General features: G+C 40.8%; 1 protein-coding gene across 1 annotated transcript; it reads right to left on the reverse strand.

Annotated features, from left to right (window-relative positions):
* Window positions 1-12032: 12032 nt before the first annotated feature.
* LOC111951708 (large ribosomal subunit protein eL34) lies at window positions 12033-22542 on the reverse strand. The gene is made up of 5 exons (XM_023969920.2): window positions 22469-22542; window positions 21883-21955; window positions 21511-21610; window positions 16191-16294; window positions 12033-12156 (listed from the first exon to the last, which is right to left on the reverse strand). Exons 2-5 carry the CDS (start codon window positions 21945-21947, stop codon window positions 12072-12074), a joined length of 354 nt encoding a protein of 117 aa, XP_023825688.1. The 5' UTR covers window positions 21948-21955; window positions 22469-22542; the 3' UTR covers window positions 12033-12071.
* Window positions 22543-24830: the final 2288 nt, after the last annotated feature.

Genomic DNA, 24830 nt, shown 5'->3' on the forward strand with positions numbered 1-24830 from the left:
GACTGTAAACTCTCCTTCCAGACTCACATTAAGCATCTCCAATACAAAATTAAATCTAGAATCGGCTTCCTATTTCGCAACAAAGCCTCCTTCACTCATGCTGCCAAACATACCCTCGTAAAACTGACTATCCTACCGATCCTTGACTTCAGCGATGTTATTTACAAAACAGCCTCCTACACTCTACTCAGACTACATCCAATTTGCTATCACAGTGCCATCCGTTTTGTCACCAAAGCCCCATATACTACCCACCACTGCGACCTGTATGCTCTCGTTGGCTGGTCCCCGCTACATATTCGTCGCCAAACCCATTGGCTCCAAGTCATCTATAAGTCTTTGCTAGGTAAAGCCCTGCATTATCTCAGCTCACTGGTCACCATAGCCACACCCACCCATAGCACGCACTCCAGCAGGTATATTTCACTGGTCATCCCCAAAGCCAACACCTACTTTGGCCGCCTTTCCTTCCAGTTCTCTGCTGCCAATGACTGGAACAAATTGCAAAAATCACTGAAGTTGGAGACTTATATCTCCCTCACTAACTTTAAGCGTCAGCTGTCAGAACAGCTTACAGATCGCTGCAGCTGTACACAGCCCATCCAACCAACTACCTACCTCATCCCCATGTTTGTTTTTCTGCTCTTTTGCACACCAGCATTTCTACTTGCATATCCTCATCTGCACATATCACTCCAGTGTAAATTGCTAAATTGTAATTACTTTGCCAATATTGGCCTATTTATTGCCTTACCTCCTTACTTCATTTGCACACATCGTATACAGATGTTTCTATTATTGTGTTATTGACTGTATGTTTGTTTATCCCACGTGTAACTCTGTGTTGTTGTTTTTGTTGCACTGTTTTGCTTTGCTTTATCTTGGCCAGGTCACAGTTGTAAATGCGAACTTGTTCTCAACTGGCCTACCTGGTTAAATAAAGGTGAATTAAAAAGATTAGTCTAAAAAGGGATATTCAATTCATATACATATTATTCATATTTCATTTAGTGATTGAAATTATGACCCCCATCCTCAGTAGCCTATTCCAGCAGACAATTGGGAAACAAGCACTTCATACCTCGAAATATATTCATGTTGAATAAATTAGTCTTCATTTGAACTAAGCAAACTGCTAAATTGTTCAGTTTACATCTTGTCTAGGCTACAGTTGCCTAGTTAAATAAAGGTTAAATATTTTTTGTTTTAAAATGCTGATTATCTGAAAGTTGTAGTTCTATCATGGGCTACAGGCTACCGAGTTTATCTGAACAAACCATGGCAAAATTGAATTACAATCATAAACCCAGATTGTAATCTGTAGCCTATGCCTATTGCAATGACATGTCGATCTCGCAAATGGGCCATTTATAACGATTTGTAGTTGTAACATCTGGCACACAATAACAGCATAATTCCTAGAAAATAGCCAAAATGTATTTTTTTATGTTCGTCCAAGTGTTTCTTGCTCAGAGATTGTGATCCTCTGTCCAACTTTCATCACTCAAACTCTCCTGTCGGATTTATCTAGTTATGTAAACTCAGCAAAAAAAGAAACGTCCCTTTTTCAGGACGTTGTCTTTCAAAGATAATTTGTAAAAATCCAAATAACTTCGCAGATCTTCATTGTAAAGGGCTTAAACACTGTTTACCATGCTTCTTCAATGAACCATAAACAATTAATGAACATGCACCTGTGGAACAGTCGTTAACCTCTCTGGGATATGTGGGACGTAACCTTCCCAGCATCCCCGTCATCCAGTGAACATGCAGAGCGCCAAATTCAAATAAATTACTATAAAAATTTAACTTTCATGAAATCACACATGCAATACACCAAATTAAAGCACTTGTTGTGAATCCAGCCAACGTGTCAGATTTCAAAAAGACTTTACGACGAAAGCACACCAAACGAGTATGTTAGGTCAGTACATAGTCACAGAAAAACACAGACATTTTTCCAGCCAAAGAGAGGAGTCACAAAAAGCAGGAATTGAGATAAGATTAATCACTAACCTTTGATTATCTTCATCAGATGACACTCATAGGACATCATGTTACACAATACATGTATGTTTTGTTCGACAAAGTTCATATTTATATCCAAAAATCTCAGTTTACATTGGCGCGTTACGTTCAGTAATGTTTTGCTTCCAAAACATCCAGTGATTTTGCAGAGAGCCACATCAATTTACAGAAATACTCATCATAAATATTGATGAAAATACAAGTGATATGATTGGAACTTTAGATAAACTTCTCCTTAATGCAACCGTTGTGTCAGATTTCAAAAAAAGCTTTACCGAAAAAGCACACCATGCAATAATCTGATTACAGCGCTCAAAGCCCAAACAAGCCATACAGATATCCGCCATGTTGTGGAGTCAACAAAGTCAGAAATAGCACTAAACATATTCACTTACCTTTGATGATCTTCATCAGAATGCACTCCCAGGAATCCCAGTTCCACAATGAATGTTTGATTTGTTCGATAAAGTCCATCATTTATGTCCAAATACCTCCTTTTTGTTCGCGTTTTTAGTACACAATCCAAACTCACGACGCGCGGGCAGGTCCAGGCAAAAGTTCAGACGAAAAGTCATATTACAGTCCGTAGAAACATGTCAAACTAAGTATAGAATCAATCTTTAGGATGTTTTTATCATAAATCTTCAATAATGTTCCAACCGGAGGAGAATTCCTTTGTCTGTAGAATTGCAATGGAACGCAAGCTACCTCTTACGTGAACGCGCGTGACCAGCTCATGCCACTCTGGCAGACCTCTGACTCATTGAGCTCCCATTCCTCCCTCCTTCACAGTAGAAGCATCAAACAAAGTTCTAAAGACTGTTGACATCTAGTGGAAGCCTTAGGAAGTGCAATATGACCCCATTTCCACTGTATCTTGGATAGGCAAAGAGTTGAAAAACTACAAACCTCAGATTTCCCACTTCCTGGTTGGATTTTTTCTCAGGTTTTTGCCTGCCATATGAGTTCTGTTATAGTCACAGACATCATTCAAACAGTTTTAGAAACTTCAAAAGCCCGTTCTCCCCAATTAAAGTGCCACCAACCTTCTGTCATTCAAATTCCTTTAATACGTCATGTCATAGCTCGCAGTAATTGAGGAAATCCTGATTTAACTTCTAACGTTGTTACAAGTTCCTACGATATTTCTTAATTGTCTCGATAGCATTTAAACGTTTAAAGGGTTTATTGTATAAATATGGCAACTCCTCTATTGCTGTGAAAAAAACAATTGGGCTAGTTTTCAGGCCTTTTGGGAAGCTTGAATGGTCATTGGGCAAGAAATGTTATCTAGACCCGGCAACCCTGCCCCCCCATTGAAGTTTAAAATAGTTAGGTAAGGGGTATAGATGCAGTAAAGAGGTATTTTTTTGTATTTCACACCATAATGTAAAAATCATATAATGCTTGTATGGATGTCAACCCCAACACATATCAAATCAAATGTATTTATATAGCCCTTCTTACATCAGCTGATATCTCAAAGTGCTGTACAGAAACCCAGCCTAAAACGCCAAACAGCAAGCAATGCAGGTGTAGAAGCACGGTGGCTAGGAAAAACTCCCTAGAAAGGCCAAAACCTAGGAAGAAACCTAGAGGAACCAGGCTATGAGGGGTGGCCAGTCCTCTTCTGGCTGTGCCGGGTGGAGATTATAACAGAACATGGCCAAGATGTTCAAATGTTCATAAATGACCAGCATGGTCAAATAATAATCATCACAGTAGTTGTCGAGGGTGCAACAAGTCAGAACCTCAGGAGTAAATGTCAGTTGGCTTTTCATAGCCGATCATTGAGAGTATCTCTACCGCTCCTGCTGTCTCTAGAGAGTTGAAAACAGCAGGTCTGGGACAGGTAGCACGTCCGGTGAACAGGTCAGGGTTCCATAGCCGCAGGCAGGACAGTTGAAACTGGAGCAGCAGCACTGCCAGGTGGACTGGGGACAGCAAGGAGTCATCATGCCAGGTAGTCCTGAGGCATGGTCCTAGGGCTCAGGTCCTCCGAGAGAAAGAAAGAAAGAAGGAGAGAATTAGAGAGAGCATATATGTTCTTATCATCATTACCAATCAACTGTATTAGTCGTTTAACTACCCCCACTGATTTCTGTATGCTAACCAGCTTATACAAACAGGAGTTACCATTTAGCAGTTACTTGTAAACCTGAAAAGTAACCACATTGTGGGCTTGTTACAATACATAAATTAGCGATTTGACGAATATCCACTTTGTTACATCAGAATTATTCAATGTGCACCAATCTGGTTAATGTGACAGAGGCCGAGCAGTTGCATCGCTCCAGTCACCCAAGTCATAGACTGTTTTCTCTGCTACGGCAAGGCAAGCAGTAACGGAGCACCAAGTCTAGGACCAAAAGGCTCCTTAACAGCGTCTACCCCCAAGCCATAAGACTGCTGAACAATTAATCAAATGGCCACCAGACTATTTACATTGACCCCCCCATTTGTTTTGTACACTGCTGCATCTCACTGTTTATGATCTATGCATAGTCACTTCACCCCTACCTACGTGTACAAATTACCTCAACTAACCTGTGTTAAGTTCATGTTTTAAGTGTCCCTATTTTTCTGTTATTACGGGGCTATCACTCTGTCAATAGTGCACCTGCGTGGGAAGTCTTGTTGATGGACCTGGCCTTGAGTGCGATGGCTACCTTGTAGTGTGTTCATACAGAATAGTAAACTGTGTTAAACTGGAACCTTGTCGTTGTGTCATTTCGAGTTAACATTGGTAGCAGAGGATGGTTCATAACTACAATGTGCCACCTTGCTTCGACGAGAAGAGGTCGTACGAAAGTTGGAAAAATGAACTTGGACACGTGTTACTAATCTGGACGTGAAAAAGCAAGCACTTGCACTTGCGGTGGTATTATTGCTTGAGGGAAGAGCGAGAGATACAGCACTGGAAATATCCGTTGAGGATTTGAAAAAGGATGATGGTATGGGAACTTTGATCAGAGCACTGGATTCTGTGTTTCTTAAAGATAAGAAAGACCGTGCCTACGAGGCATATTCAAACTTTGACAGTGTTACGAGAGATATTTCGGTTGCAATGACGGACTAGATCATTGATTTCGAGGTACAATAGGATGCACAAGTACGACATGGTTCTCCCGGATGCAGTGTTAGCTTTCAAGTTGCTAGATACTGCCTGTCTAGATGGTAGGTAGAAACAGTTGGCTTTGACTGCTTGTACTGTGCTGACTTTTGCATCAATGAAGTCTGCACTAAAAATGATTTTTGGTGAAAAGACGTCTGTTGTCTTGCAAGTGAAAAAAACGCCTGTTGGAATGCGCAGCATATTACACTGAGCAGCAGAGAAGAGGCGCCAACAGGTCACGTTCTCAAGACAACCAGAAGAGGGCGCCATTGCCCAGCACAAATCCACTGGACAAATATGGAAGGAGATCAAAATGTGCTATTTGTCAAAACACTTACCATTGGATTACAGACTGTCCTCATAAAAATGAACAAGTTAAACTAACAGAGGAAAATGTAAACACAGAGATAGAGCAGTGTAACATTACACTGTTTTCAAACTAATCTGATACTGAGATTTTTATAGTTGAATCCTTAAGATCTGCTGTGATTGATACTGCATGTACACGGACAGTATGTGGTGCAAAATGGCTTGATAGCTATGTCAGTGAACTAAATATGAAAGAAGTACAAAATATGATTGACACATCAAGCAACAGAGCTTTCAAATTTGGAGATGGGAGAATCGTCCATTCTACCAAGAAAGTTAAGACACCAGCAAAAAGTGTCACATTGAAACAGAGGTGGTCCCCTACATATATCCCCTTACTATTAAGCAAAGCTTCCCTCAAGAAGGCAGGGGCTGTACTAGACATAAAAAATGACAAGGCAGTGATGTTTAAACAACCAGTGACTCTTGAACTTAATACCTCGGGCCACTATTGTGTAAACATTTTAGACAAAGACATCACACAGAGTCCATGTAAAAATGAGATTCTGATGGACACAGAGCACATGGAGATTCTGACAGTTAAAGAGAACACGAACACAAAAGAAAAACACAAAGTATTGTTAAAGCTTCACAAACAGTTTGGACATGCTACAGTTGACAGACTTCAGAAATTACTCAGCAGTTCAGGGAATAATGATGATGAGAGTATTTCCATTCTACAGCAGATAGTTAACAGTTGTGAGACATGTCAAAAATACAGTAAACCTAAGCCCAAACCAGCTGTTGGTTTGCCACTGGCTTCCAAGTACATAGATCTACATGAGCTAGTACCAAGTGTGTGGTACATTCACATAATCGACCACTTCACACGCTTCAGTGCTGGAAGCATTGTGAATACAAAGAAACCCAGTGACATCGTCAAGCACTTCATTCATTCCTGGATAAGTGTGCATGGCCCGCCCCAGAAATTGTACAGTGACAATGGAGAGTTCAATAATAATGAAATAAGAAAAATGGCAGAGAACTTCAGCATGGAAGTAGAATTCTAGAGTCTATTTGATGTTTGATTCCCAGTATTGTGTTGTGTGACCTCCAATGAAATATCCTTTATCTACTTAAAGTAAATCCTGATGTATTTAAAGCTTTACAGTACAGCTTTCTGGGATCATATCTCAAAAACGAATTTTCATCTCGTGTCACAAAGTAACCTGGCAAAAAACTCAATGCACAATGTTCATGGCTACAGCCCATACCAACTAGTGTTTGGGCAGAACCCTAATCTTCCCTCTGTACTGGTTGACAAGCCACCAGCACTAGAAGGGGCCAGTGTGAGTGCATGGGTGGGAAAGCACCTTTCAGCACTACATACAGCAAGAAAAGCGTTCACTGAAGCAGAGTGCTCAGAGAGAATTTGCAGGGCTCTGCGTAAACAGCTACGACCCACCGATGAGAAGTACGAAACTGGAAACAAAGTGTACTACAAACGATTTGACTGTCAAGAGTGGAAAGGACCGGGAGTAGTCATTGGCCAAGATGGCGTGGTGATATTTGTGAGGCACGGAGGCACCATTGTCAGGGTGTATCACTCAAGATTGCGGAAAGTAAATTATCAACAAGATAGAGGGGCTGTTGCTGAGAATCAGTCTCCTAATGAAAATGACAAAAGGACACAGTAACAGACACAAAACTACCAGATGTCACATCCAATGATACGGACACTGAAACTGACACAGGAAATGGAGCAGACCCCTTCAACCATGACACAAGTAATACTGTTGAGCGTTCAAATGAGGAAAACATTCAACAACAGCCACATGTGTTAAGACAACATGGTTGTTCCAATCTGAAAACTGGACAAACTGTTAAATACATTGACAGAGAAAGTGGTATTCCACATACAGCAACCGTCATTGGACAAGCAGGAAAAGCAAAAGGAAATCACCAGAACTGGTACAACTTGAGGTACTCTGAACCAGCTACACTTTCTGATACATCAGGGTCAGCTGACCTATCACTTGTAGATAATATCAGAATTGAACCAATGGAAAATCTAGAAAAACAGAATGACATTCAAAATGATGATGTACTTGAAACAAAGGACGTGTCATTTGACTCAGCTAAACTAGATGAGCTCAGTAATTGGAGGAAAAATTGAATGTTTGAGGAAGTCAAAGACATTGGCCAAAAATGTGTTTCAACAAGGTGGGTGTGTACCCTTTAGAGGTCACCCGATTATGATTTTTTAACGCTGATACCGATTATTGGAGGACCAAAAAAAGCTGATACCGATTAATCGGACGATTTTTTAAATGTATTTATTTGTAATAATGACAATCACAACAATACTGAATGAACACTTATTTTAACTTAATATAATACATCAATAAAATCAATTTAGCCTCAAATAAATAATGAAACATGTTCAATTTGGTTTAAATAATGCAAAAACAAAGTGTTGGAGAAGAAAGTAAAAGTGCAATATGTGCCATGTAAAAAAGCTAACGTTTAAGTTCCTTGCTCAGAACATGAGGACATATGAAAGCTGGTGGTTCCTTTTAACATGAGTCTTCAATATTACCAGGTAATAAGTTTTAGGTTGTAGTTATTATAGGAATTATATGACTATTTCTCTCTATACCATTTGTATTTCATATACGCTTTTGACTATTGGATGTTCTTATAGGCACTTTAGTATTGCCAGTGTAACAGTATAGCTTCCGTCCCTCTACTCACCCCTACCTGGGCTCGAACCAGGAACACATCGATAACAGCCACCCTCGAAGCATCGTTACCCATCGTCTCAGAGCGAGTGACGTCACCGATTGAAACGCTATTAGCGCGCACCCCGCTAACTAGCTAGCCATTTCACATTGGTTACACCAGCCTAATCTCGGGAGATGATAGGCTTGAAGTCATAAACAGCTCAATGCTTGAAGCACAGCGAAGAGCTGCTGGCAAACGCACGAAAGTGCTCTTTGAATGAATGCTTAGGAGCCTGCTGCTGCCTACCACCGCTCAGTCAGACTGCTCTATCAAATATCAAATCATAGACTTAATTATAACATAATAACACACAGAAATACGAGCTTTGGGTCATTAACATGGTCAAATCCGGAAACTATAATTTCGAAAACAAAACGTTTATTCTTTCAGTGAAATACGGAACCGTTCTGTATTTTATCTAACGGGTGGCATCCCTAAGTCTAAATATTGCTGTTATATTACATTGTACAACCTTCAATGACATGTCATAATTATGTACAATTCTGGCAAATTATTTACGGTCTTTGTTGGTAAATGGTCTTCACACAGTTCGCAACGAGCCAGGCGGCCCAGACTGCTGCATATACCCTGACTGCTTGCACGGGATGCAAGAGTACCTGACACAATTTCCCTAGTTAAAAGAAATTCATGTTAGCAGGCAATATTAACTAACTATGCCGTTTTTAAAATATATACTTGTATATTGATTTTAAATTAAGGCATTGATGTTTATGGTTAGGTACACATTGGTGCAACAACAGTGCTTGTTTCGCGAATGCGCTTGTTAAACCATCATCCTTTTGGCGAAGTAGGCTGTGATTCGAGGAGAAATTAACAGGCACCACATCAATTATATGCAACGCAGGACACGCTAGATGAGCTAGTATCATGAGTTAATATCATCAACCATGTGTAGTTAACTAGTGATTACGTTAAGATTGATTGTTTTTTATAAGATAAGTTTAACGCTAGCTAGCAACTTACCTTGGCTTCTTGCTGCACTCACGTAACAGGTAGTCAGCCTGCCATGCAGGCTCCTCGTGGAGTGCAATGTAAGGCAGGTGGTTAGAGCGTTGGACTAGTAACCGGAAGGTTGCGAGATCGAATCCCCGAGCTGACAAGGTAAACATCTGTCGTTCTACCCCTGAACAAGGCAGTTATCCCACTGTTCCTAGGCCGTCCTTGAAAATAAGAATGTGTTCCTAACTGACTTGCCTAGTTAAATAAAGGTAAAAAAAAATAACATTACATTTTTTTTTTTAAATCAGCCACAATCAGTGTCCAAAAATGCAGATTACCGATTGTTATGAAAACTTGAAATCGGCCCTAATTAATCGGCCATTCCGATTAATCGGTCGACCTCTAGATCCTTAAAGAATCCTTAACTGGAATAGTGCCTAAAGCACATCTAGTGGCTAGAGATTTTGAGGAGCTGGCTGCTAAAGAACTCCCAAAAGACTCACTGACAGTGATCTGCCAGAAAAAATGGAAACTTAATTCCATAGACATAGAATCTGCATTTTTGCAGGGAACAGAGCTGTCAAGAAACATTCACATCCGACCTCCGCCTGAAGCTAAGAGCGAAGGAACACTGTGGAAACTAAAACAGTGTGTGTATGGCCTGGCAGATGCATCACTCTACTGGTACAACAAAGTCAAGGCACCAATGCTGAATACATTTGGAAAATGTCACAAGTGGATCCTGCAGTCTTCTATTGGCTTGATCAAGACTGCAATGTGACTGGAGTACTTGCCTGTCATGTTGATGACTTTATCTGGGGTGGCTCACAGACCTTTGCTACAACTGTGATTCCACACCTCAAAGCTGTTTTCCAGGTCGGCCGTGAGGAGCATGATCATTTTTGTTATGTTGGCATAGTTTATTACAGTTGATGGAACAATACTAATGCAACAGGAGAGCTATATAAAGAATCTTCAACCCATCCATATGGATTCTTCAAGAGCTGTACAAAGGAATTCCCCTCTGTGGAATTGAAGCTGATCAATTGAGGTCAAAGATAGGACAAATTCTATGGGTTGCTAGACAGAGTACACCTAATGTAATGTTTGATGGTTGCAACTTGGCATCTAACACAAAACACGCCACTGTACAAACCATTCATGAGGGAAACAAAGTTGTTCGTAAACTGAAATCACAAGTGACTTTAAAGTTTCAGCATGTTGGAAAAGATTACCCTTTGAAACTAGTTGTCTTCAGTGATGCTTCCCTAGGGAACCTTACAGATGCAGGCACACAAGGTGGACATCTAATCGTGTTAATGGGTGAAGGTGGAAGATTCTCACCTATTTGTTGGCAGTCAAAAAGGATCAGAAGGGTTGTTCGAAGCACACTTGCTGCTCTTGCGGATGGAATTGACAATGCTATCTTTCTTGCAACTCGGTTCTCAGAGCTTACCACTGGTGAGACAAAACAGCACATTCTACCTGTAGTTTGTGTCACTGACAACTACTCATTAGTTGATGCTGTGAAGTCAACCAAGTCTGTCACAGAGAAAAGACTTCGTCTTGAGATTAGCAGCATCAAGGAATTTTTTCAAGCAGAGAATCCAGCGGATTCTGTGGTCGATCACAAAGGAACAGCTTGCTGACTGTGACTAAAAAAGGAGCATCCGGTCTTGTGCCCCTTCAGGCTCAGCAATGGCAAGCGGCAGCTTGAGTAATACAAATAAAAACTGTCACAACCCATTTGTAATGGGGAACTTGAATAATACTTGGACATTTAATTGTTTTGTCTTTAAAGAAAAGTGGGAGATTGTTAAGTATCCCTATATTTGTTATTACGGGGCTATCACTCTGTCAAAAGTGCACCTGCGCAGGAAGTCTTGATGGACCTAGGCTTGAGTGCGATGGCTACCTTGTACTGTGTTCATACGGTATAGTAGACTTTGTTAAACTGGAACCTTGTCGTTGTGTCATTGAGTTAACACCTTTACCCCCGCACATTGACTCGGTACCTGTACCCTGTATATAGCCTCATTTTGTGTTACTTTATATATATTTTTTACTTTAGTATATTTGGTAAACGTTTTGTTAACTCTTTCTTGAACTGCACTGTTGGTTAAGGGCTTGGTAAAAAAGCATTTCATGTTAAGATCTACACTTGTATTCGGCGCATGTGACAAATAAGTTTGATTTGACTCCTTTACCACATTTGGTAAGGGCAGGGATGTCCCAAAGATACGAGATAGCACTGACCACAAAAGGGTAAAAAAGTACACGGGTAGCTAATGACAGATTAGAGGTTGGTTAAACCATCTTTGGTAATACTTTTACTTGTTAGTAATTATATAATTTATCATCCACCTGGTATATTGGATGAAATCCAGAGTATTCCCAAAAATGTAAAGCCTATAGAACTCGTAGCCAGCTTGATAGCAGCAACAGCCACTGAATATTAGTAAAAATTGTCAGATGGATGACTACAATCTCTTTTCAAAAATGGTTTGTTTGGAGTAAAGCAATTTGTTTACCTTGTATAAGCCATCAAATAATATGTTTAAAAGCCTGCTCACCTTCAGAAATACAAGCGCATGCAGCACCATCTTAATATTTCATGTAATCTGCTTAAACTTTAATAAAATACACAATTCCTGGATGTAATGTCAGTGTCAACACTTTCAAAGTGAATAGAACATTGTTCAGTAGTCCACCCATTTTTCAAACTTCGGTCTCATTCAAAACAACAAAATGGTAGTTCACGTCGAGAATCACAACTCAAACTTCAAATTGAGGAATACTATGGACAGTTACACCATTTGAGTCAGGACACTAAACATATTTTCAATTATTTTAATGTTGCAGTACAAATACACATTTACTTAGATTTTTGACTCTGTGCCTGTGCTTTAAGGACCTTGACAACGATCTTCTGCTCCTCAATCAGGAAAGCACGCTTGATCCTGTGGTAGACAGAAGGGTGAAGGTTAGTGGATCAGTTAACTTAGATGTTCAGGACATGCCATTGATTGATGGTTACTTTACAAATAGTGACCAAATGTCAACACTAAGAAATCGAATGAATGCATGTTGCAAAGACCATTGCAGAAACATCCAACATCTTTCTTTTTTTTTTTACACATAGGAAGTGTCACTGCTTTTAACAGCACACCCCAGGACAAATCTCACAATGTGATATTAGTTGACAAAGCCAGCTAAAACCACCATCAACTTAAAATCACAATTTATCAGTTAGGGAGAGATGTGATCAGGATCAGACTTGACTAAAGAATGTAGTTTTTAATCCAAACACATGGAATTCACAAGAGCATCCTAAAAGAACCAGAGGCTGCTGAAGCAAACAAAATGCACTTCAATTGCTATGGATAGAAATTCAACTACGGCTGGCGTCTACATTAACATCTTTCTGACATAGTTAGTTCAATATGCAAGTACACCAGAACCACCCATGGGGCAGGATTAGGGCTGTTACGGTAATTGAATATTCATGTCACTGAGTTATGGATGAAGACAGTCATTTCAGGATTTATTTTTATAAACTTAATTTTCATGTTGATAAACTACCCAATATAGTGTGAGTTCACTAATGACAAGCAATTGTTTTGCTAAATTAATCTGTCTTTCCAACTGATGATACGCAGGGGTGTAGAGCACTATAGGCTATAGCACTTGAGTAAAAAAAGTTTGATGTAGACTTTATTTCTTTGCATGCTAGTAAATAGATCTTTCAAAAAACATTTGAAGTGTCAGATTGAATAATTAATCAACAAGGTTGTCCTGTCTCCGAGGCCTATAATGTGCTAATGTGTCAAATGGAACCCCTGTCATTTGGTAAAAAAAAAAAAAATCATGATTGTATTACAAAATGTACAGGTCTCGTTCTCTGAGTGAAAACATTATTTGCAGAGTTAACCACACTTCTGAGAAACAAGTTTTGGTTTATTTCATACCATAATTTAATGCGCCATGTGAGCAATGAGCATGTGTCTGGTTTCTGTCCTGTTAAGTCAGATTATATATATATATATATATATATATATAGACACAGCAAAATAATAGTTCCTCACAATATTTCAAAAATCCTTCACTCCCCCTCAGCGTTTATCAGCGTCGCTGATAAATAGGCAACTGACATGTTGCGTGTATTTGTTATTTTAAGGATTGTCAATTTCATCGGCATACTATAACATAGCTCTCTCCTTCACACTTTGCTTGTCAATTGATTATCTTAGCGAAACTTTTGGAAAACCTACGGTAGGGCAAGCAAAAAAATAAAATAAAATGTTTTTAAGATAAAATATTTGCTCTAGTGGGTTTGATTGACAGGTGCTTTTACCGGGGTGTACGTGTGTCGATTCTCCATGGGCTTATATAATTCCATATAGTAAGTAGCCTGTCTGTACACCATGTAATCCTGACTAGTCTCCCAGTCCCTGAGGCTGAAAAACAGCCCCACAGCATGATGCTGTAGCTGTACTGCCACCATGTTTCCTCCAAACGTGACAACTGGAATTCGGGCCAAAGAGTTCAATCTTGGTTTTATCAGACCAGAGAATCGTGTGTCACATGGTCAGAGTCTTTAGGTGCCTTTTTGCAAACTCCAAGCAGGCTGTCATGTGTCTTTACTGAGGAGTGGCTTCCGTCTGGCCACTCTACCATAAAGGCCTGATTGGTGGAATGCTGCAGAGTTGGGAGAACCTTCCAGAAGGACAACCATCACCACAGAGGAACTCTAGAGCTCTGTCAGTGACCATCGGGTTCTTGGTCACCTCCCTGACCAAGGCCCTTCATCGATTGCTCAGTTTGGCCGGGCGGCCAGCTCTAGGAAACAACTTGGTGGTTCCAAACGTATTCAATTTAAGAACGACGGATGCCATAGTGTTCTAGGGGACCTACCATGCTGCAGACATTTTTGGTACCCTTCCCAAGATCTGTGCCGACACAATCCTGTCTCTGAGCTCTACGGACAATTCCTTTGACCTCACAGCTTAGTTTTTGCTGACATTCACTGTCAACTGTGGACCCTTAAATAGACAGGTGTATGCCTTTCCAAATCAAGTCCAATCAATTGTATTAACCACAGATGGACTCTAATCAAATCAAGTTTATTTTATATAGCCCTTCGTACATCAGCTAATATCTCGAAGTGCTGTACAGAAACCCAGCCTAAAACCCCAAACAGCAAGCAATGCAGGTGTAGAAGCACGGTGGCTAGGAAAAACTCCCTAGAAAGGCCAAAACCTAGGAAGAAACCTAGAGAGGAACCAGGCTATGAGGGGTGGCCAGTCCTCTTCTGGCTGTGCCGGGTGGAGATTATAACAGAACATGGCCAAGATGTTCAAAATGTTCATAAGTGACAAGCATGGTCAAATAATAATCAGGAATAAATGTCAGTTGGCTTTTCATAGCCGATCATTAAAAGTCAAGTTGTAGAATCATCAAGGACGATCAATGGAAACCAGATGCACCTGAGCTCAATTTCAAGTCTCATAGCATAGGGTCTGAATACTTAGGTAAATAAGATATCTTATTTAATACAAAAATGTCCAAACCGGTTTTCACTTTGTCATTATGGGGTAGCGTGTGTAGATTGATGAAAAATATGTATTCAATCAATTTTAGAATAAGGCAGTAATGTAACAAACTCCTCTCTTTGGCTGGAAAAATGGCTGTGTTTTCCTGTGACTAGGTGCTGACCTAACAATCAGATGGGGTGCTTTCGTCGTAAAGCCTTTTTGAAATCGGACACTGTGGTGGGATTAACAACAAGTTTATCGTTAAAATGGTGTAAAATACTTGTATGTTTGAGGAATTTTAATTATGAGACTTCTGTTTGAATTTGGCACCCTGCACTTTTACTGGCTGTTGTCAAGTCGATCCCGTTAACGGGATCTCAGCCGTAAGAAGTTAACCTCTCTAGGGTATGTGGGACGGTAGCGTCTCACCTCGTCAACAGCCAGTGAAACTGCAGGGCGCCAAATTCAAAACAGAAACCCCATAATTAAAATTCCTCAAACACACAAGTATTTTACACCATTTTAAAGATACACTTGTTGTAAATCCAGCCAGTGTCCGATTTCAAAAGGCTTTACGACGAAAGCACACCAAACGATTATGTTAGGTCAGCACCTAGTCACAGAAACACACAGCCATTTTTCCAGCCAAAGAGAGGAGCCACAAAAAGCAGAAATAGAGATAAAATTAATTTTTGTGTCAGCTGATCAATTAGATTTGGGGAGGCGCTACCGAAATCAAAAAATAGCGGGAAATGCAATCGAGCATGATACGTTGTCACATTAATCAGGCAGGCCTTTTGATTTTAACATATGGATTGTTTTAGTTGGCTAGGCTACTTAATGAATCAAGCCTTAGCAGTCATTCTGATCTAATTTCCAATGGACAGTGCTTTAGTTAATCAGGTAGCTGCCCAGCGGTTCGGTTTGCGATGCACCTGACTGTACACATTTCTGTGCAATAACATGTGAAAAGTGTGTGTACTAGGCAATTAGATTTAATTTATGCACGTTACAGGACTTTGGTTTTACTAATAAATGTTATCCGCGTCTGGCTTCAGTCTTAAAAATTAGGATATGGTTGAATGTGATAGTCTACCTATAATTAGCCTGAGTAGGCCTACAACTCCATTCCCTTTCTATTCAAATAAGAGAAATTAATCGAAAATAGCCATTAACAGGCTGGTTAATGCGATGCATTGCATGTCTGTTGAATTTGCTAAAATCCACCCGCAGTCAGGAGCCGCTACATAAGTTGCGACCACTTCTTGCTAAACGGTACGTGCTAAATAGTATGCTACGATGAGTACATAGGCAGTTTATGTAGTACGCTAGTATGGGTAGTTGTAGTCATTCACCCTTCACATTTTGCTAGATATTTATCTTATAAACTGGACATTTCACCCGACATACAACACTTGGGACAGATTCTCCAGAAGGCGGTGTTTTGGATATATTCTTACCTATCACGCACACACTTCGCACACATGGCACCGCCATAGGCCCTGCTGACGTGCTTCTTTGTCTTTGAGAGCCTCATCAGGACCTGGGGTCTCACTGCCCGGATCTTTAAGACAAACAAATGCTTGTGAGCAGATGTAACAACCTGAACCCAGGTTAATGTTCAGAAGAAACAATATGGGAGAAACCATTTTGAAACAAAGTGAAATGCCACAGCCATTGTTAAAGGAGAGGTTAACTTTATTTGAACCAAATCTCAAATTACAGTATGTTAGAAGAGCCCAGACACTTTTTTGCGATCCCACTTGTTTACAAAACACACGTTGTATACCGATTTTTATCTTTAACATATTACATTTTGTGCGATTCTGGCTGTCTCCTACCAGCTGTGCTGTTTCTGTGTAGCCCGCACAGCTGGTTGGAGACCGCTGGAGTTGCACAAAACGGAATACAACAAAGGATAAAGTTCTGAATGACAAATCCATGCATACAACATTAAAGACCTACATCAGTATACTGAGAGTGTTGCAGTTTTAAAGTACGTATTTGGATGTTTTCGGAGCCTTTGCTTATGTTACACCCCTACAACCACTGAACGAGCACGAGGAAGTATATCGCTGGAGGAATAAGTTACCCAAAAACAAAACCGTCACAAAAGTGTTTGGGCACGTCTATAACATTGAAAACAGATACATTCAAATAAGGTGAAATTGTCCTTAAAGATTGTTTAATAACATGCCACCTTCACTTTTCCCATGTGACTTCCTTCCCTTGAATTCAAATGAGTTAAAGGTAGTCAAGAAAAAACATGGGCCGGGCATTCAACGTAGCACTTCCACCCATCCGTCAAAACCATACAAACTTGTATAAAAACACAGCAACTCAATAGTCAGTGGAAGCAGTGAATTGGGGGAAAGGCTTAGTATTGTGGTGCCCAGTGTCAGAAAAGTAACAATAAATCTGCCAACCAATTGAAAATGTAAAACAGCATTTATCAAATAATTTCTCCCCACCCACACCACTACAGCAGAGTCATTTTAGTTAAAGCACCCTAACAGGCTGACTACACCGCTCGCGTCGCAAAATACATGTAAAAATACATTTTGAAATCTATATTATTAAATTATTGCACTCACTGCTCGCGTGCGCAAACGAGCGTCTGCGTTGTCAAGGGCTAAAATAGAAGTCAGTTCTATTTGTGACGCAGATCGCGCTGCAAGTCCTGCCTCTCATATCTCCTCATTGGTTTATAGAAGCAGGTACCCACGTGCCATCTCATTGGTTATACCCATGTGGGTGACTGAGAGACGAACGAACGAGAAGAAAAAGCCTAGGAGAGATGACTAGAAACAATTCGGTTGACCGTTTTGTGTGGACTAATTGTCGGAGTAAAGGACCTTGTGCATTTCAGGTAAAATAACAACTCAATGTATATATCCCAGGACAAATTAGCTAGCAACAGCAAGCTAACTATATAGGACAAATTATCTAGCAAGTGCAAGCTAGCTTGCTAAATTGCCATAAYTGTTTAATGCTTTTTGACCTGTCCCCAAATTAATGTAATTGGTTCTGAGTTTGTTTTGATATTATAACCTGCGTGTCGCGATCGCGTTTGGTGTGGGGGGACAAAATAAATGTATGCACGATGGCGCACGAGCGCATCCGGTTTGGGTTCCGTGTTAGTCTCCAGATCAGCACTGAGTAAAACAAGACTGCCATATACCACAGTGGCAACCCTCAATATACACACACAAATATGTGTGTATGTATATACACACACACGTATATAGTATGTATACTACCGTTCAAAAGTTTGGGGTCACTTAGAAATGTCCTTGATTTTGAAAGAAAAGCTCATTTTATCAGAAACAGTGTAGAAATTGGTAATGTTGTAAATGACTATTGTAGCTGGAAACTGCAGATTTTTTATGGAATATCTACACAGGCGTACAGAGGCCCATTATCAGCAACAAATTATTATTCTTTTTTTTTTTTTTCACCTTTATTTAACCAGGTAGGCTAGTTGAGAACAAGTTCTCATTTGCAACTGCGACCTGGCCAAGACAAAGCATAGCAGTGTGAACAGACAACAACACAGAGTTACACATGGAGTAAACAATAAACAAGTCAATAACATGGTAGAAAAAAAAGAGAATCTATATACAATAAATCGAATAATTACAATTTAGCAGATTAACACTGGAGTGATAAATCATCAGATGATCATGTGCAAGAAGAGATACTGGTGTGCAAAAGAGCAGAAAAGTAAATAAATAAAAGCAGTATGGGGGGTGAGGTAGGTAAATTGGGTGGGTAGTTTACAGATGGACTATGTACAGCTGCAGCGATCGGTTAGCTGCTCGGATAGCAGATTTTTAAAGTTGTTGAGGGAGATAAGTCTCCAACTTCAGAGATTTTTGCAATTCGTTCCAGTCGCAGGCAGCAGAGAACTGGAAGGAAAGGCGTCCAAATGAGGTTTTGGCTTTAGGGATGATCAGTGAGATACACCTGCTGGAGCTGTCTCTTATACACATCTAGATGTGTATAAGAGACAGGCCTTGTAGATGACCTGGAGCCAGTYGGTCTGACGACGAACATGTAGCGAGGGCCAGCCGACTAGGGCATACAGGTCGCAGTGGTGGGTCGTATAAGGTGCTTTAGTAACAAAACYYATGGCACTGTGATAAACTGCATCCAGTTTGCTGAGTAGAGTATTGGAAGCTATTTTGTAGATGACATCGCCGAAGTCGAGGATCGGTAGGATAGTCAGTTTTACTAGGGTAAGTTTGGCGGCGTGAGTGAAGGAGGCTTTGTTGCGGAATAGAAAGCCGACTCTAGATTTGATTTTGGATTGGAGATGTTTGATATGAGTCTGGAAGGAGAGTTTGCAGTCTAACAATCACTCCCGTGTTCCAATAGCACGTTTCATTTAGCTGATCCAAGTTTATCATTTTACAAGGATAATTGATCATTAGAAAATCCTTTTGCAATTGAGCGACTCCGGGATGCTAGCCTTCTAGGCAGAGTTCCTCTGTCCAGTGTCTGTGTTCTTTTGCCCATCTTAATCTTTCCTTTTTATTGGCCAGTCAGATATGGCTTCTTCTTTGCAACTCTGCCTAGAAGGCCAGCATCCCGGAGTTGCCTCCTCAGTGTCATTTACAAAGTCTACACTTTATTTATGATCAATTTATGTTATTTCAAATGGACAAACGTGCTTTTCTTTCAAAAACAAGAACATTTCAAAGTGACCCCAAACTTTTGAACGGTGGTGGTAGTAATATATATATACACAGATACACACATTTTAATATATGTGTGTGTGCGCACACGGTGAGTGGACGCCTCTTCAAATTAGTGAATTTGTCTATTTCAGACACAACGGGTGTATAAAATCAGGCAGAGACATGCAATCGCCAAAGGCAAACATTGGCAGTAGAATGGCCATACTGAAGAGCTCCGTGACTTTTAATGTGGCACCGTCATAGGAGGCCACCTTTCCAACAAGTTTGTAAAATTTCTGCTCTTCTAGAGCTGCCCCGCTCAACTGCAAGTACGGTTATTGTGAAGAGGAATCTAGGAGCAACAACGGCTCAGCCGCAAAGTGGTAGGCCGCACAAGCTCAGAACAGGACCGTCGAGAGCTGAAGCACGTAAAAATAGCCTGTCCTTGGTTGCCACACTCATTGCTGAGTTCCAAACTGTCTCTGGAAGCAACGTCAGCACAAGAATTGTTCGCCGAGATTCCATGGCCGAGAAGCCACACACAATCCTAAGATCACCATACGCAAAGTAAAGCGTCAGCTAGAGTGGTGTAAAGCTCTGGTGCAGTGGAATTGCTTTCTCTAGAGTGATGTATCATGCTTCACCACCTGTCAGTCCGACGGACTAATCTGGGATTGGCTGATACCAGGAGAACGCTACCTGCCCAAATACATAGTGCCAACTGTAAAGTTTGGTGGAAGAGGAATAATGGTTTGGGCTAGGCCCCTTAGTTCAAGTGAAGAGATTTTAACGCTACAGCATATAATGACATTCTAGACAATTCTGTGCTTCCAAGTTTGTGGCAACAGTTTGGGGAAGGCGCTTTCCTGTTTCAGCATGACAATGCTCCCATGAAGAAAGTGGGGTCCATTCAGAAATGGTTTGTCGAGATCTGTGTTGAAGAACTTGACTGGCCTGTACAGGGACCTGAACTCAACACTGATGGTGAAGCTATCAACCTGCTCCACTACAGCCCCGTCGATGAGGATGGGGGGGACGTGTTCTGTCCTCCTTTTCCTGTAGTCCACAACCATCTCCTTTGTCTCAATGGGATCAAGACAAAGGAGATGATTGTGGACTTAAACTAACATGGTCCAAGCACACAAAGACAGTCGTGAAGAGAGCATGACAAAACCTATTCGCCCTCAGGAGACTGAAAAGATTTGGCATGGGTCCTCAGATCCTCAAAAGGTTCTACAGCTACACCATCGAGAGCATTCTGACTGGTTGCATCACTGCAGCGTATGGCAACTGCTCGGCCTTCACTGCAAGGCACTACAGAGTAGTGTGTACAGCCCAGTACATCACTCGGGCCAAGCTTCCTGCCACCCAGGACTTCTATACCAGGCAGTGTCAGAGGTAGCCGGAGTGCCAAGTCTAGGTTCAAGGGGCTTCTAAACAGCTTCTACCCCCAAGCCATAAGACTCCTGAACATCTAATAAAACGGCTACCCAGACTATTTGGATTGCCCACCCCCTTTAAACCACTGCTACTCTGTTATGTATGCATAGTCACTTTAATAACTGTAGCTACATTTTACCTAGATTACCTGGTGTATATATACCCCCTGTATATAGTCTCGCTATTGTTACTTTACTGCTGCTCTTTACTTGTTCCTTTTATTTCTTAATCGTATTTTTTAAACTGCATTGTTGGTTAGGGGCTTGTAAGTAAGCATTTCACTGTAAGTTACACACCTGTTGTAGTCGGCGCATGTGACTAATACAATTTAATCAAACACCATTGGGATGAATTGTAACGACAAACGCTGGCACAAAATCAGTGCGCGACCTCACTAATGCTCTTGTGGCTCAATGGAAGGAAGTCTACGCAGCAATTTTCCAAAATTTAGTGGAAAGCCTTCCCAGACGAGTGGAGGCTGTTATGGCAGCAAAGGGTGGACCAACTCCATATTAATGTCGATGATTTTGGAATGAGATATTCGAGCAGTAGTCCACATACTTTTGGTCATGTAGTGTTTTCACTACAACAGTAACAGACCTGAAAAATACCAGTTTGTATATTATGCAGTGGGATAGGATGTACATAGGACAATACTTACTCCACGCAGTCTACCAGGGCAGATTCCGCATGCTGACTTGGGTGCCTTGCCCACCTTCTTGGTGTACAGGTACACAATGCGGTTACCAGGAGTCCGGGACCTGTAAGTGAGGGAATACACATTACACAATGCAAAGTTGGTAACAATATTTTGAGGGATGAAACGAATGTAAGCATGTTTTTCCCAAGACAACTTTTTATTTAAAATCCATAGCTAGCTAGATACAACCACGTGCAGGCCAGTACTAACGATCAACAACCAAACCGTTTAGGTCACAAGAAAGAAACAGGCACTGTAGTAACTAAGAATGGCACAGAAGCCAAGGGAATAGCAATGTAATTAGCTAGCTATAGCTACATGCTAGCTACTTACAGCCTAGTTTTGTTGGAGGCTGTGTTGTAGGACAACCTACGACGGTAAGTTAGGCGCTGGACCATGATGATACCTGCAAATACATGATTAGTAGTATAACGTGTAACACCGATTGATTACATTATTCCCTTCCTAGATAATTTACTAGCTAGCTTGTTCATTAAAAAATGGTATCGGGGACTGCCAATGGCGTCAACATTACTGCGCAAGACTGTGTAACCAAGCTAGGTAGTTGATATGCTACCTAACAAACGTATCAAGATGAAAACGTTGATTTCACGTGGAAGAATACACCTTAGTTTGTCAATTTAAACAAGTCAATTTAAGGCAGCAAAACTGCAATGGCATTTTTTATTGTAGTTACCAAAATGGAGACATTTTTGCTTTGGGCTAATATTACTGAAGATATGATACTTAGAGGGCGATGACAAAGTACTAGGATAACATGAAATATCATCCTCAACGTGTTAACGGTTTCTAACACTAGAAATATGGTCTTTAAAATACGATTTGTCATATTATATAAACACAGATTACAACAGATTACTTAGACTAAATATCAGCGAGGAAATTTAGGCCGCCATACCTTCTATTAATGTAACCGGAAAAGGAAAGACTAAAGACGCTACTTTGGAATTTGAAGTTCTTCTTCTTCCTGTGAGTTTCCAGCAGACTGTACGTTGTGTTGCCTTTCGCAGGTCGGCGTGAGAATTGCACTTTTATATAACTAATAGCCTCACACCCGTAGGTGCAGGCCGGTGCATTGGCCTCATTTATAAACCTTACGAACATACGAAATATAGGGCAAAATGTACGTGCGTCATGCAAAAGTTGGCATTCATTATCATAAATTACTTGACGTGAGAACGTGTTCACCTCCCCACACACTTTAGACCATGCTTACACACATCTGCTAGTGGTTGAGATATTGTAGTGCAAGCTGGCAAGTATTTTGTGCAAATGGGGATATGGTGAAAAACGTATTCATAAAAACCTAAAAACAGGAAAACATATTAACAAGAATGCAACCATTTGCCATTAGTGAGAAGAGAGAAAATCGATGTTAATTTTTTTAAATGTAAAGTAAATAGACATAGGAATGTTATAATAATGTTATATAATGTTATTTTTTCCCCCTTTTTTTTCACAACCATTGCACAATATATTCCTCACCTTATCTGGCCCTGATGGGTTCATTATCCCGAAGGAGCCATACAACAAATTACCATGCACATCTCTCATTTAATTTGGCTCCCGAGTGGCGCAGTGGTCTAAGGCACTGCATGTCAGTGCTAGAGGCATCACTACAGACCCTGGTTTGATTCCAGGCTGTATCACAACCGGCTGTGATTGCGAGTCCCATAGGGCGGTGCACAATTGTCCCAGCGTCGTTAAGGGTTTGGCTGGTGTAGGCCGTCATTGTAAATTAGAATTTGTTCTTAAATCAAATCAAATGTTATTTGTCACATGCGCCGAATACAACAGCTTACAGTGAAATGCTTTCTTACAAGCCCTTAACCAACAATGCTTTAAGAAGTTAAGTAAAAAATAGATAAGTTAAAAAAGAAAGAAAATAAAAGTAACAAATAATTAAATAGCAGCAGTAAAATAACTATAGCAATAGCGAGGCTATATACAGGGGGTACCAGTACAGAGTCAATGTGCGGTGGCACCGGTTAGTCAAGGTAATTGAGGTAATATGTAGGTAGAGTTAAGGTGACCATGCATAGATAATGAACAGAGAGTAGCAGCAGCGTAAAAGAGGGGTCTGGGTAGCCCTTTGATTAGCTGTTCAGGAGTCTTATTGCTTGGGGGTAGAAGCTGTTAAGAAGCCCTTTGGACCTAGACTTGGCGCTCCGGTAACGCTTGCCGTGCGGTAGCAGAGAGAACAGTCTATGACTAGGGTGGCTGGAGTCATTGACAATTTTTAGGGCCTTCCTCTTTTTATTTATTTTTATTCACCTTTATTTAACCAGGTTGGCTAGTTGAGAACAAGTTCTCATTTACAACTGTGACCTGGCCAAGATAAAGCAAAGCAGTGCGACACAAACAACAACACAGAGTTACACATGAAATAAACAAACAAACATACAGTAAATAACAGAATAGAAAAAAATATAATACGTTTATGTACAGTGTGTGCAAATGAGGTAAGATAAGGGAGGTAAGGTAATAAATAGGCCATAGTGGCGAAATAATTACAATTTAGCAATTTAAACACTGGAGTGATAGATGTGCAGAAGATGAATGTGCAAGCAGAGATACTGGGATGCAAAGGAGAAAGAAAAAAAACAGTATCGGGATGAGGTAGTTGGATGGGCTATTTACAGATGGGCTATATACAGGTGCAGTGATCTGTGAGCTGCTCTGACAGCTGGTGCTTAAAGTTAGTGAGGGAGATATGAGTCTCCAGCTTCAGTGATTTTTTCAATTCGTTCCAGTCATTGGCAGCAGAGAACTGGAAGGAAAGGCGGCCAAAGGAAGAATTGGCTTTGGGGGTGACCAGTGAAATTTACCTGCTGTTACGGGTGGGTGCTGCTATGGTGACCAGTGAGCTGAGATAAGGCAGGGCTTTACCTAGCAAAGACTTATAGATGACCTGGAGCCAGTGGGTTTGGCGATGAATATGAAGAGAGGGCCAGCCAACGAGAGCATACAGGTCGCAGTGGTGGGTAGTATATGGGGTTTTGGTGACAAAACGGATGGCACTGTGGTAGACTGCATCCAATTTGCTGAGTAGAGTGTTGGCGGCTATTTTGTAAATGACATCGCCGAAGTCAAGGATCGGCAGAATAGTCAGTTTTACGAGGGTCTGTTTGGCAGCATGAGTGAAGGAAGCTTTGTTGCGAAAAAGGAAGCCGATTCTAGATTTAATTTGGGATTGGAGATGCTTAATGTGAGTCTGGAAGGAGAGTTTGCAGTCTATCCAGACACCTAGAATATGTGGA

Source organism: Salvelinus sp. IW2-2015, linkage group LG3 (assembly GCF_002910315.2).
Source record: "Salvelinus sp. IW2-2015 linkage group LG3, ASM291031v2, whole genome shotgun sequence".
In the NCBI taxonomy this organism is placed as follows: domain Eukaryota; kingdom Metazoa; phylum Chordata; class Actinopteri; order Salmoniformes; family Salmonidae; genus Salvelinus; species Salvelinus sp. IW2-2015.